The 14,319-nt window shown below is 42.7% G+C and overlaps 1 protein-coding gene across 2 annotated transcripts in view; it reads left to right on the top strand.

Moving 5' to 3' along the window:
* Positions 1-14,319, top strand: part of LOC111976503 (MYND-type zinc finger-containing chromatin reader ZMYND8) — a 34,956-nt gene that overhangs the window by 3,465 nt on the left and 17,172 nt on the right. The window contains exons 3-11 of one of the 2 annotated variants that reach the window (XM_024005359.2): positions 6,905-6,975; positions 7,622-7,782; positions 8,705-8,848; positions 9,343-9,456; positions 9,571-9,663; positions 13,451-13,538; positions 13,637-13,692; positions 13,797-13,874; positions 14,054-14,169. In XM_024005359.2, the coding sequence (XP_023861127.1) occupies positions 6,905-6,975; positions 7,622-7,782; positions 8,705-8,848; positions 9,343-9,456; positions 9,571-9,663; positions 13,451-13,538; positions 13,637-13,692; positions 13,797-13,874; positions 14,054-14,169 (921 nt within the window). Of the gene's footprint in view, positions 1-6,904; positions 6,976-7,621; positions 7,783-8,626; positions 8,849-9,342; positions 9,457-9,570; positions 9,664-13,450; positions 13,539-13,636; positions 13,693-13,796; positions 13,875-14,053; positions 14,170-14,319 lie in introns of both variants that reach the window. The other variant, XM_024005357.2, reaches the window with a different exon arrangement.

Here is a 14,319-nt window from a genome sequence, read left to right as displayed (position 1 = left end):
TGTTGTGTGACTGTTGCTGTGCAAATCTGAATGTGAATACCTGAAAATCACAGATTGCTTTCCCAAAGGAGTGGGGTGGGGGGGCTTTGGGGGCAGGGGAGGCCTTGCAAGGCCCCCTGTACCACAGAGAGCTTAGGTGGGGTTGGGTTAGGACTCTGCTCTCTCTGTCTGTCTTGTGTGTGTGTGTGTGTGTGTGTGTGTGTGTGTGTGTGTGTGTGTGTGTGTGTGTGTGTGTGTGTGTGTGTGTGTTGTGTGTGTGTGTGTGTGTGTGTGTTTGTGTGTGTGTGTGTGTGTGTGTGTGCAGGCAGGCAGGCAGGCAGGCAGGCTCACATGTGTTCCCCAGACATCTAGGCTGCCATGCGGTGGACTGCAGAGTGGACCATGGCAAATCCTTGTTTTCCTTGTCTTTTTTATAATGCAAAAGAGAGTAAGCTACAAATGGGCAATCTCTTATCTATCTCTTCTCTGCTGTGCCATCCTTGTGTTTCATGGCACACATGGCTGGGGGATGGGTGGCTGAGGAGGACTAGTGGGGTGGCGGGATTGGGGGGGTGTTATGTATCTTTTGTTGTTGTGATCTAGTGTGTCACGCCAGGCCAGGGAGAATGGTCGTGGGGAAACACATGTGCCTGTTAGACTGACCGGGGCGGGGGGTCTCCAGACGCTGATAGCTAACTCAACACTGGTTTCTTACAGTAAGTAGTGTGTGGGGGGACAAAATTAATACTTTCATAATTAATATCTGCAGATTTTCCCGAGTGGCGCAGCGGTCTAAGGCACTGCATCTCAGTGCTAGAGGCATCACTACAGACCCTGGTTTTATTCCAGGTTATATCACAACTGGCTGGGATTGGGCGGCGCACAATTGGCCCAGCGTCGTCCGGGTTAGGGTTTGGCCGGGGTAGGTCGTCATTGTAAATAAGAATTTGTTCTTAACTGACTTGTCTAGTTAAATAAAAAATGTAATACAAAAATATGAAAGAGAATTCTTCACCAATTGACGCAAATACGAACAAAGCAGCGACTACCTGCCTCATATGGCTAAATTCATTTCCAGTCTCACCCTCATCAGAACTGAGTCATCAGAGTTCATTCAGTGTTCCTAACCAAAAATGGAGGGTCTGAGGGAAATTGGTACATTTCATTCTTCCACACATTTGTAGCCCTGTGTAATCTAGTTGTTTTGAAGCTCATGGAATATGGGGTCTCAATTTACGGCCAAAGGCCTCCAGTTTACAGGCCAGTGCTACGTTGACTCTGTAGCACTCATCCTTGTAAAGCGGCTTCTTCTGCTCTGTGCCTCAAACAGTGGCCATTTTGTGTTAGAAACTGAGTGTCCCTCTGGGTAATGCTCTACTCATGTCATTACAAATCAAACTGCCACCCAGAGAAACATTACATTTTTAGTGATTGTTGATTGTGTGTATCTTGTTTGTGTGATGGTTTGTTTGACTTCAGCTCAACTCATACTTGTCTGTATTTGTGTGCTTGTGTTCTTTTCCCCCCCTTGCACTGCTCGGGCCTCTCACCTATTTATAGCTGTAGAGACAAAAACACCATTGATCTGCTGCTTCATTTAAATGCCTGGTTTGACGTTTCTGAAATACTTGTGTTAAGATAATCATGTCCCCTATTGTAAGTAGGTTATAGAAACTGCATATCTGACTCTCAATTCACAAGAATCCTTTTTGGTAGCATTTTATAGTACTGTTTCCACAGGTGTTTAATAGGACATTACTTTATGGTTCTTAATTCAAATAATGAATCACAATTAATAACTAGCCCCTTCCCTACCTGTTTCCTAATAGTGCCTAAAAGTAAATGTTTGCATGAATCAGAAAGTCATTCATAGGTTCTAATTATGTAATTAGTTACCATGGCACGGCAGATCTTAAAATCCACATTTTACTTTGATATGTCTACAATTCTAGAAAAATGAATGTATATTATTAGTTATGAGCTAACTTTGGTGTCAAATCTATATTAGAATTTCTACATCCTCACTATCAACCACCTTGGTTTGGCTCTATACAAAGCATGTTCTAATTACAGTATGTGAATGGCACATCAACCACCATTACGTTAGCTTCCTCTTTTACTGTGGTTCATGAAAGGATGGGGGATGGGTGGCGCAGCGCTCTAAGGCACTGCATCTCAGTGCAAGAGGCGTTACTACAGTACCTGGTTTGAATCCAGGCTGTATTACATCCGGCCATGATTGGGAGTCCCATAGGGCGGCGCACAATTGGCCCAGCGCCGTACGGGTTTGGCCGGGTAGGCCGTCATTGTAAATAAGAATTGTTCTTAACTGACTTGCCTAGTTAAATAAAAAAGTAAAACATTTCAGTACACTCATGGACAAAGCCAAAGTGATCCAACACCCCCGGAAAAAAAGAAATTGACATAATTTTGAACAATCATTGGGTGAGCTTGGAGATGTGTATAAATTCACGTTGAGCTCCATTAGCGTTATGTTAGTGGTAGGCCTAATGTTAGTAATCTGGTGACAGGTTATCTTTAGGCAGTCCTCTGGGGTTGCTGGGGTTAGCTGAGGCAGCATTGCTCGTAAATTGGACACCAGGCTTTTAAATGGTCTGCTTGTGATTTACTGCCTCCTAACCACAAAGAACAACTCAAAAACCCTCTTCTAAAATCTCTACCCATTCGCTCGGTCGCAATCAAAACAGACTGACAACCTTTTAAACCGAGGTGAAATTACACTGTTTTAATGCATAGGGAATCTGCATTGCAGCAGAAAATGTGTTTTAAGGAAGAAAGAAGCCTGCGCACAGCGAGTCATGTGGCATACCACAGCCGACCAATCCGGTCCCGCCCTGCAGAGCCTCCAGCCAATTACAGCAGCAGTTGAGGTTAAAGATTGACAATCGCAGTGAGAGCAGTGGCTTCTGGAAAATTCTACAGCCATCTTTGTTTCATCTCCCCCAGCCCAGTGTAAAAATCAGRCTGAAGGATTTTTCTTACATATTCTGTGGTATAAGACAAGGTATGCTACTAAGTGTGAATTATTTCTGATGAAGAACAAAAATGGACAAAAATTCATCATGTGTATAATGAATCTTATCTTTTTGCAGTGATTATAGTATGAAATGCAGGCAAAAGCATAGAACCTATTTCTGCAAGACTGTGCCTAAAACTAGTGGTTTCATATTGTCTTGAGCAAACGGTAAATTTAATCTTGACGGTGTTGTTTGTGCGTTATGTCCCTCAGTCGGTCTTCTCTCTGGAGGTCAGGGGCTGCAGGGTGACAAGGGCGCCACGTTGTTTCTCCATCAACAATACTGATCCTCAGTGGATTCAAGGACACCAACACAAAGCATTCAACGAAACAACCCTGCTTTCATGGCACTAATTACAGAGCAGGAACCCAGACCCTCTCTCTGCACTAGACACAACTGTGTTGCATGAGACGGAGAGACAGTGTATTCTCCCCAGGGATAGGTCCTAAGTTTGCCAGATGTCTTTATTCTTATAATCAAACTATTTATCTTTCTTATTATTATGCCTAATTATTATTTGACAGCAGTGGGCACAGTAAAAGTGAAACTGAAGATGGGGGTTACAATGGATAACTGATTTCCAATTAGCTGGATTTCTTCTCTCTCTCTCTCGTCTGTCTCTCGTCGGTCTCCCTCCTGTTGTACTCGGCAGTGACAGTGGTTTGGCTTAACTGTGTTTTGATGTTTGGATGTTGAGCTGTAATCTCCACGGATCTCCTGGTCCTCGTGTGTGTGCCTGGAGCCTCGGTCGGCATGGGGGAGAGGGGGGAGGGGAGTCGGCTGTGGCCTCCATTTTCTGTGACGAGAGAACCCTGCTCTGCCTCTGCTCGCCTGTCTCTGAGGATCCAGTGGAATCTCAAGGCACAGATTCAATGTGTGTGTTTTTTTTCTTCTATCAGCTATTAATCCTTGGGTGGTGTTTGCCAATGTTATCCTGAATTTTGGTTGTCTGGAATATTCACAGATACTGAAGATTTTTTTGCTATCTGTTCTCCTGTGATTCTGACAGGTTTCAGGAATTCTGCTCCTGGTCTGAAATGCCCTCTGGAAGAACATAGGATGACTAAACAATCTGCTTAGCTAGATGCTACAGGATCAGGTGGTTCTTGTGTCACTCTGGCTGCTCGGTGGGCCTATTTTTGAGTGAATAACGAGTGTGAACCTTGGCTTACTGCTGGGTTGCATGATTAAAGTGCTCAGTCCTCTCACAGTGCTCTCGCTGGTAGGACACGTAGCACAGAGAGTTGGCTAACATGTGCACTCTTTCATGTGGGCCTCGTTCGTTTTTTTGTTCTGTGCCCGGAACAGGAAGGCCCTGAAGGGCAGCATGTCTAAACAAGACAAGACTCATATGCTGGATACTATTAGATTTTTCTTCCATTTGTATCTTCTTGATCTTCTCTCGTTATCCAGATGGCATTATGGGTGATTTCATGCCTCAGTCTTTTTGATAATGGCGATTAAGCCTAGTGATTTATTGATTGAGACTTCTCATGTGGATGTGGTGACAGGGTTGTTAAGCATTACCTTAGGTTTATGAATGATCAGTGTCATGGACTTGGTTTGATGAGCAGGACGTCAAGGTTTACAGTGCGTGTTAATGAGGGTGGCTTTATTGGCTTAGTAGATTTAGTTAATGGCCTCTCACAGTGGTAGTCATGCTTGGGTGCATCAATGGCTACCCTCAGCTCTGGCTCTGGAGCATTGTGCCTCTCCTTTTTCTACTCTGTCCTTTTTGTCTTCCAGATCAATGACCATGATGGATGTGGATTCTGAAGAATATATCAACTCTAATCTTATCCAAATCTTTGTCTCAAATGTTCCTCTGAGAACATCTATAACATTCCCACTTGTCCACTTCTTGAACATTTTTTTCTTCTAGATCTAGTGCTGAATATTAGCTTATTAGGCTACCTGTACCTAGACGTTCTCCTGTCACCAGGGGCAGGGCATTGGGTCTGGTTCAGCGTGTGACCTGTGTTGGATCCTGAGGATTATTTTCTTTAAGCGTACGATGAATACGACTACATCCTTGGAACGAGGCCCTCAGTGGCCCTGACAAAGGAGGGGCTGAACTCTCAAAGAACCCCATTCATCACCAAGGATCCCTCCTTTCTTCTCCTCATTTCTCTTCCTGAGAGGGAATTAGAGGAGAGCAAAACCAAAGACACAAAAAGCTCCAGGCTTTGATTTGGCCGTTTCTGTAAATGGAAGAGGCTATACTTAACATTTTTGTACAATATTGTTTGTTATTGATATGATTTGCTGTGGAAATCTTATTTCAGCTGTTAAGAACAGGCTAGTTAACAGATCTATGTAACAGGTAAAAACCTGTAGCTAGCTAGTCAGACTAAGGTTGACTCTGTAGAGCTTACTGAAGTGATCTGGTGCAGTGGGTTTCTATACTGAACAAAAATATAAACGCAACATGTAAAGTATTGGTTCAATGTTTCATGAGCTGAAATAAAAGATCCCAGAACTTTAAAAGGCCACTCTAAAATGTGCAGTTTTGTCACACAACACAATGCCACAGATGTCTCAAGTTTTGAGGGAGCATGCAATTGGCATGCTGACTACAGGAATGTCCACCAGAACTGTTGCCAGATAATTTAATGTTAATTTCTATACCATAAGCCGTCTCCGTCATTTTAGAGAATTTGGCAGTACGTCCAACCGACCTCACAATCGTGTTACCACTCCAGCCCAGGACATCCACATCCGGCTTCTTTACCTGCGGGATCGTCTGAGACGAGCCACCCAGACAGCTGATGAAACTGAGTATTTCTCTATGTCATAAAGCCCTTTTGTGGGGAAAAACGAATTCTGATTGGCTGGGCTTGGCTGCCCAGTTGGTGGGCCTGGCTCCCAAGTGAGTGGGTCTATGCCCTCCCAGGCCCACGCAAAGTTGCGCCCCTGACCAGTCGTGAAATCCATAGATTAGGGCCTAAAGAATGTATTAAATTGACTGAGTTCCTTATATCAACTGTAACTCAGTAAAATCATTGAAATTGTTGCATTTATTTTTGTTCAGTATAGAAATAGCCAGTTGTGAGAGCTGGGGTTTGAGCGGCTACCAAAAATCACCTTTTTACACTCTCATCCATGACTGTCTGAGGCAATCTTCTGTGAGTCACCGTCCATTTTGAAGGTGAAAACCCTTTTGTGACGTAGCCTACGCATTTGTTGAAGTCTTTTTGTAATCATTGAAACTCCCAAAATGTGTTTAAGGCGTTGCTCTTTTGAATGAGCTTGCATTGTACAGAAAGATCTTTTTTAGTGTAGGTAGGTGGGCAAATGGGAATGCAAACAAACTCGTCAATGCATGGCCCTCATCAGGACTGAAGCCCTCGTCTCTCCATTGTGTCCTGGAGGACAGGAGCACACAGCCTACTCGGTTGGATGGCCTTATTTGTTGTGCTGAAGCACAAGTGTTGCGTTTTATTGCAACACTTGTGCAAGCTGAATAAAGAGGACCTGTTGCCATGGAGATTCTCCAGTGGCACCCCATGGAACACAAACTCCCAACGTCTAAAGTTTATCCTACTGTGATTACCAATGATTATAGACATGCATAGGAAGATATGATTACACTGAAAAAAAATGTGGTTGTCATTTAGCAGACTCTTATCGAGAGCGACTTACAATTCGTGATCAAGTCAATTCTGTGCCACATCGGTTGCGCCTTAGATTTGGTAACATTAGTAACCTACTGATGTTTCTCAATAAAGCTGATGAGGTAACCACAATGGAAACCTGCTGAAACTCTGGTGACTTTGTCCCCTGGGACCCTGCCTTAGGTGGTGTTCCACTTGTTTACTGTGTGACAGGATTTGTTTTGTGAACACTGTTTGTGTCTGACTCTCCTCCTTTCATTCTGTGCTGTGCAGTCTGGCTGAGGACGAGGTACAGACGGAGTCGGATGTGGTAGAGGGGATGGATGTGGCACTGCGATCCAAAGGTAAGAACAAGGCCCTGCATGCTAAGACCAATGTTGTATTTTGAGAAGACCACTTATTCTAGTATTCTTCTTCTAGTGTTTATCTTACCGTTAAACATACTTGTTGTTTGATGTTGATCTCATGGAGCTACACAGAGCAACCATTGTGCCATTCAGTTAAAACCGTATCACCACTACCTCTGAGGTTGTTGCACGGGTTCAGCCTCACCATCACGTGCTGTGGATGTTAGCCTAAGTCACCATTTAGGAGGCATCCTTCACACGTGATCACTATCACAGGGCCCAACCACACTGACTTAACATATGACATTTGTTGCCAGATTGGGAAACCAAGCAGTAGGGTTTGGTGACGAAAATCCCTTATCTGGTTGGATTCAGTATTCCTGGGCAATCACCACCGTATTAAGTCTCTCAATGAAGGGGTTCTGCTAACAAAAAGAATGCTTGAGGATTTACACTGCCTTTGACCTTCAATGACCCCCCATCTGAGTGTCATTGTGTAGAGTGGCCTGGGACTGGGAGTGCCTCTGCCGCTGTAGCCTTTCATGCCAGGGATCTAGTCTCTGTCCTTCTAGGATTCCTATTAGCTGCTACTCTCTGTGTTGTATGTATGGTTACCTGGTGTCCCCTCTGCTCATGTCACTAGTGTCTGACCCCGGGTCAGCAGAGCGGGTGCTGGCGACTCAGAAGAGGAAAGTGTCCAGCCCAACCCACTCCTCCAACGGCCACTACCCCTCAGACACCTCCCCCAGCCCCCTGAAGAAGAAGAAGAAACCTGGAGCCGTCCACAGCAACAACAAAGACCAGGTGGGGTGGAGGGGGGGGGGGGTGTAGTTTGTGACTGTGTGCGCTTGTGTAAGTGTGCTTGTGTGTGCACCTGTGCATGACTGATTGTGCACCTGTGCATGACTGATTGTGCTTCCAGGTTTAAATGAAAGACTCTGCTTCATGTTCTGTGGTCGGATGCATTTGTTCATATCCCAAAAATGTCTAACATATATTGATGATTGACTATTAAGATGATTTATCTGCCTGCTGATTAATCATGATAACTGTTTATAGAGTGGAATACTTTTTTTAAACTGCCTTTTTTGGAAAGAGTAGATATGCCTGCCAAATATGCTTGTTTGTGTTGTGAATGCTTTGTTTTACATGTATGACATGATTCAACCCCAAGTACAAACTTTTGAATTCAGTTCCACTGACAATGAACATGTCACACATTCTGAACAGTCACATAGATATGTGCTGACTAGTATTGTGTCTTGTTCACTGATTGGCTGATGTGGGTTGATGCGGTGTCAAGCATGATACCCAACACAAAACTGGTTATTGGTCYACCAGGGAAAGTCATCAATGAAATTGCACATTGCAAGTCTGACAACATAAAAAGATGACAATAACACAAACTTACGGTTTAGATCAAGAACAATGACATTACTATCGTATAGGCCTACATTGATATTGACTAGACCAACTAAACAGTCTTGTGTTTGGTGCCTGCCTTATTTTGCATTACATGTTGCTTATTACCCTGCCTTACTTGCCACTTTGTGATTATCTGTGTGTTTCTGTTGCACTGCACCTTTTGTGTTTTGTTTTCTGCGTGTGTTTTGAAACCCGCCCCCTGTTTCTCTTGCCTGCATTTCAGTCAGAACTAAGACATGGTCCCTTTTACTATGTGAAGCAGTCATCACTCACCACAGACCCTGTTGATGTTGTCCCGCAGGACAGCAGGAATGACTTCTACTGCTGGCTGTGCCACCGCGAGGGCCAGGTGCTCTGCTGTGAGCTCTGCCCGAGGGTGTACCACGCCAAGTGCCTCAAACTGCCAGCAGAGCCCGAGGGTGACTGGTTCTGTCCAGAGTGTGAGGTACTCACTCACGTGTGTGCCGTGCCGTGTGGGTGTGTAGGTGTATATACGTGTGCAAGCGGTGTGGGAGTGTTCCAGGCACATTCTCGCTTAACCACTAGCTTAATGTCCGCTTGCTCTTTGGGGTGTCAGGTGATGGGGTTGGAGGCAGGCTTGGGGTCAATTCCAATTGGACTCTGCATTCTAGTAAAAAAATTAAAATAAACATATTATCCTATAATAATGGTACTACACGTGGTACTTCCCAATTATGTAATTTAAATGGAATGGACCCCAGGCCTGTTTAGATGGGGCTAACATAAAGTGGGCAGGATCTTTATCGTCCCTCTCTAGATGGATGTTGCCTCTGAGGACTAGTACCACAGTCTACTATAGATGATGACATACTGTAGATGCATAGTTAATAGCCAGCCCAGCAACCTACTGTGAGTGGTTGTGTTTACCCAGCTACTATTTGTCAATGGTACATTGTCCTGACTTTGTCATTTTTCCAGAAAATCACAGTAGCAGAGTGCATAGAGACACAGAGCAAGGCCATGACTATGCTAACGATAGAACAGCTGTCCTACCTGCTGAAGTTTGCCCTCCAGAAGATGAAACAGCCGGGGGTAAGTTAGTGAAAGTCTCTCATGTCCTCTAGGTGCCCACTGTGGGCTAGAGATGGGTCTATCGCTTCTGTTGTTTATGAGAGTTGAACTAATACTTGTTTCTTCTGTGGGCAGACTGAGCCCTTCTGGAAGCCTGTGGCTCTGGAGCAGCACCCTGACTATGCTGAGTACATATACCACCCAATGGACCTCGCAACACTAGAGAAGGTACCATTACATTCACATTTCAGTCATTTAGCAGACGTTTATCCATTCCTGACTTGGAGCCCTCTAATAGCAAGGCAATGATGAGCTTTTTGAGTCTATAAATCATGGTCTACAGATAATACAGTGCCTTCAGAAAGTATTCACAAGCCTTAATTTTTTCCACATTTTGTTGTGTTGCCTGAATTTTAAATTGATTACATTTAGATTTTGTCACTGGCCTACACAAAATAACCCATAATGTCAAAGTGGAATTATGTTTTAAGAAATGTTTACTAATTAATAAAAATGAAGAGCTAATATGTTTTGAGTCTAAGTATTCCACCCATTTGTTATGGCAAGCCTAAATACACTGAACAAAAATATAAACGCAACAATTTCAGTTCATATCAATCAATTGAAATAAATAAATTAGGCCCAAATCTAAGGGTTTCACATGAGTGGGAATACAGATATGTATACGTTGGTCACAGATACCTAAAAAATAAAATTGGTAGGAGCGTTGATCAGAAAACCAGTCCGTATCTGGTGTAACCACCATTTTCCTCATACAGTGCATAGAGTTGATCTGGCTGTTGATTGTGGCCTGTGGAATGGCTGTGTGAAGTTGCTGGATATTGGCGGGAACTGGAACACGCTGTCGATCCAGAGCATCCCAAACATGCTCTATTTATTTGTTTATTTCACCTTTATTTAACCAGGTAGGCTAGCTGAGAACAAGTTCTCATTTACAATTGCGACCTGGCCAAGATAAAGCAAAGCAGTTCGACACATACAACAACACAGAGTTACACATGGAATAAACAAAACATACAGTCAATAATACAGTAGAAAAATAAGTCTATATACAATGTGAGCAAATGAGGTGAGATAAGGGAGGTAAAGGCAAAAAAAAAGGCCATGGTGGCGAAGTAAATACAATATAGCAAGTAAAACACTGGAATGGTAGATTTGCAGTGGAAGAATGTGCAAAGTAAAGATAGAAATAATGGGGTGCAAAGGAGCAAAATAAATAAATAAATACAGTAGGGGGAGAGGTAATTGTTTGGGCTAAATTATAGATGGGCTATGTACAGGTGCAGTAATCTGTGAGCTGCTCTGACAGCTGGTGCTTAAAGCTAGTGAGGGAGATAAGTGTTTCCAGTTTCAGAGATTTTTGCAGTTCATTCCAGTCATTGGCAGCAGAGAACTGGAAGGAGAGCTAAATGAAGAATTGGTTTTGGGGATGACCAGAGAGATATACCTGCTGGAGCGCGTGCTACAGGTGGGTGCTGCTATGGTGACCAGCGAGCTGAGATAAGGGGGGACTTTACCTAGCAGGGTCTTGTAGATGACCTGGAGCCAGTGGGTTTGGCGACGAGTATGAAGCGAGGGCCAGCCAACGAGAGCGTACAGGTCGCAGTGGTGGTGAGTAGTATATGGGGCTTTGGTGACAAAACGGATGGCACTGAGATAGACTGCATCCAATTTATTGAGTAGGGTATTGGAGGCTATTTTGTAAATGACATCGCCGAAGTCGAGGATCGGTAGGATGGTCAGTTTTACGAGGGTATGTCTGGCAGCATGAGTGAAGGATGCTTTGTTGCGAAATAGGAAGCCAATTCTAGATTTAACTTTGGATTGGAGATGTTTGATGTGAGTCTGGAAGGAGAGTTTACAGTCTAACCAGACACCTAGGTATTTGTAGTTGTCCACATATTCTATGTCAGAACCGTCCAGAGTAGTGATGTTGGACGGGCGGGCAGGTGCAGGCAGCGATCGGTTGAAGAGCATGCATTTAGTTTTACTTGTATTTAAGAGCAATTGGAGGCCACGGAAGGAGAGTTGTATGGCATTGAACCTCGTCTGGAGGGTTGTTAACACAGTGTCCAAAGAATTGCCAGAAGTATACAGAATGGTGTCGTCTGCGTATCACTAATAATTAATAGTTGTACCTACTGTTTTTGCTATGATCACTGATCTGGCTTTCAGGTGTGTCTATAAAATGTACTTTTTGTTACATTTAACCATAACCATGCATAATGCACATTCACTAACAATGTAGCAGGTATTATAGTCAATTAACACCAATTTCATAAATAATCTCACAAGCACAAGCCCATGTGCTAGTGAGAAGTCAGCTAATATTTATATTTTAAGTTTAGCCAACTTGGATCAAAGATATAATTTCACACACTCTGAATTCAGCTAACAAGGCAAAATAGTTGAATTGTTATGAACACAACCTTCTGTCCGTCTCCAACTGTTTGAACAGCATGCTAGTCTGTCCACTTTGTTCAGATGTTGAAATCAAGTGGCTTACCTTATTTCTCAGAATGAGAATGAGTTGCCAATTCATTATATAATTGTTTTATGCTTATTGCAGATTTATTAAACAGTCATTCAAAACAGCTAGTATAACAATCTTTATTTGACAAAAATGCTGCTAGCGATACGTGGCACCATAAGACAAACTGAGACAAACTGAGCATACATTTTCTAGAATGACTGTTCATTGGTATGTCCGTTTTAGTAGTGTCTGCTCTTGCTCGAAATTTGAGGAGTTGAAACAAACAGGGTATGGTTCGAAAGATTAACTTCTCCTATTACAGTAAAATAATGTCTCAATATGTTTCAGTGTCCATATGACCCATTCTGTTGGATCAAACCTCAAATGCAAATGGCGAGTTAAAACCATTTTGTCAGAGAGGTAGAAGTGATCTCTCATCTTTATTGTTGTGGTAGGGGGAGTGGCTTGGGAGAAAGAGACGAACCGAGAGGTTTCACTCTTGCCAAAAATCTGTCAAAATAAGCCCAAAGCGTTTCTAACACAAGGCCAAATATACACTGGAGTTGCTTAGAAAGACGACATTGAATGTTCCTGAATGGCCTAGTTACAGTTTTGACTTAAATCATCTTGAAAATCTATGGCAAGACTTAAATTGTTGTTTAGAAATGATCAACAACCAACTTGACAGAGTTTGAAGAATCTTAAAAAGAATAATGTGCAAATATTATTTGTACAATCCAGGTGTGCAAAGATCTTAGACTTAACCAGAAAGACTCACTCACAGCTGTAATCACTGCCAAAGGTGATTCTAACATGTATTGACTCTGGGTGTGAATACTTATGTAAATTCGATATTTCTGTATTTCATTTTCAATCAATTTGCAAAAATGTCTAAAACCATGTTTTCACTTTGTCATTATGAGGTATTGTGTGTAGATGGCGTTGTTTAAATATTCCCCATGTAATGTTAATGGGGCGCTAACATAGCTGCCATAGAATTTTGTCATGTAAATGCATCATTATGCAGAAACATTTAAAGTGTCAATCAGCAGTTAAAACAATAAAGCGTATTCACCACCATTTGTTTTGTTAAAAAGCAGGGGGGATGGGGCTGGAGAAATGTACCACCCTCAAATTCAAAGACAGAGCTATGGCTGCAAGGACTGACCATCCATGATATCAAAATTATAGTTTTAACCATGTTTTTCGGCCAGACAGTGTTTGTTTACATTTACTTTGTTTACAAACATTGGAGTAAAACAAGCTTATATTTTGGGTTCTGATGGGGAACGACAGTTGAACTTAGCTCATGATCCATTTATAAATTATGTTCTTCAAGAATCAATAGGTACATAATATTATTAAGTCCAAAAATGGATGTAGCAATTGCTGATCGCCACTTTTAATGGCCCAACCATTGAGATCCTATTCAATTATTCTAAATCCTAGTTCAATGGGCCCAACTCTCTAAATACATGGCTCTGGTGTAATCAAATCATATTTTCTCTGCTATATTGGTAGAATATGAAAAAGAAAATGTATGGCTGCACAGAATCCTTCTTGGCTGACATGAAATGGATCTTACACAACTGCATCATCTACAATGGAGGTAGGTCAAAAACACATGTTTAAGACGGTTTCCTCACTATACTGCTTGCAACATGCTTTGGAAATTAAACTTGGCTCTTACAAACATGTTTGTTCCAGGAAATCACAAACTAACAGCAACAGCAAAGGTTGTTGTGAAGATCTGTGAACACGAAGTGAGTATCATTTTTACATGATGACTGAAATGCCATTCAGTGGTGTGTTTGTTTTCTCCTTTCTAAATGTATTTCAGTAATGTGGAAAATGCTGTTTGTTTCAGGTGAATGAAATTGAGGTCTGTCCGGAGTGCTACCTGTCCTCGTGCCAAAAGAGGGACAACTGGTTTTGCGAGCCATGTGTAAGACAAATGTTTCCTCATCTTCTTTTGCAAAGGACATTTTATGGATATAAATGTAAATGTTTGTCCTGTGACTTAGGTCACAATTCGATTTGTCCTGAAGACAAATGTAGATTAGCCTAAATGAAATGTTTACGCTGTTTTATCTGACCGTGCCCCCGGTCTGCCCCCCCTCTCAGGGTCACCCACACCCCCTGGTATGGGCAAAGTTGAAGGGCTTCCCCTTCTGGCCAGCCAAAGCACTGCGGGAGAAGGACGGACAGGTGGACGCACGCTTCTTTGGACAGCATGACAGGTGAGCCTTGCTATTTAATGAAAGTGGCGGATGGAAGGGACTTTTCATAGTAATTACTGAAGTACTGTTTGCGTTCGTATGGTATTGGACTCCTCTGAAGGTAGTCATAGGTCTCTCTGCTTATCCTACTCCTAACTTGTCTCTCTGTGT

The sequence above is a fragment of the Salvelinus sp. IW2-2015 genome, linkage group LG17, assembly GCF_002910315.2.
Source record: "Salvelinus sp. IW2-2015 linkage group LG17, ASM291031v2, whole genome shotgun sequence".
In the NCBI taxonomy this organism is placed as follows: domain Eukaryota; kingdom Metazoa; phylum Chordata; class Actinopteri; order Salmoniformes; family Salmonidae; genus Salvelinus; species Salvelinus sp. IW2-2015.
Note: the sequence above shows the minus strand (reverse complement) of the source record. Positions and strands in the feature narration are given on the sequence as shown.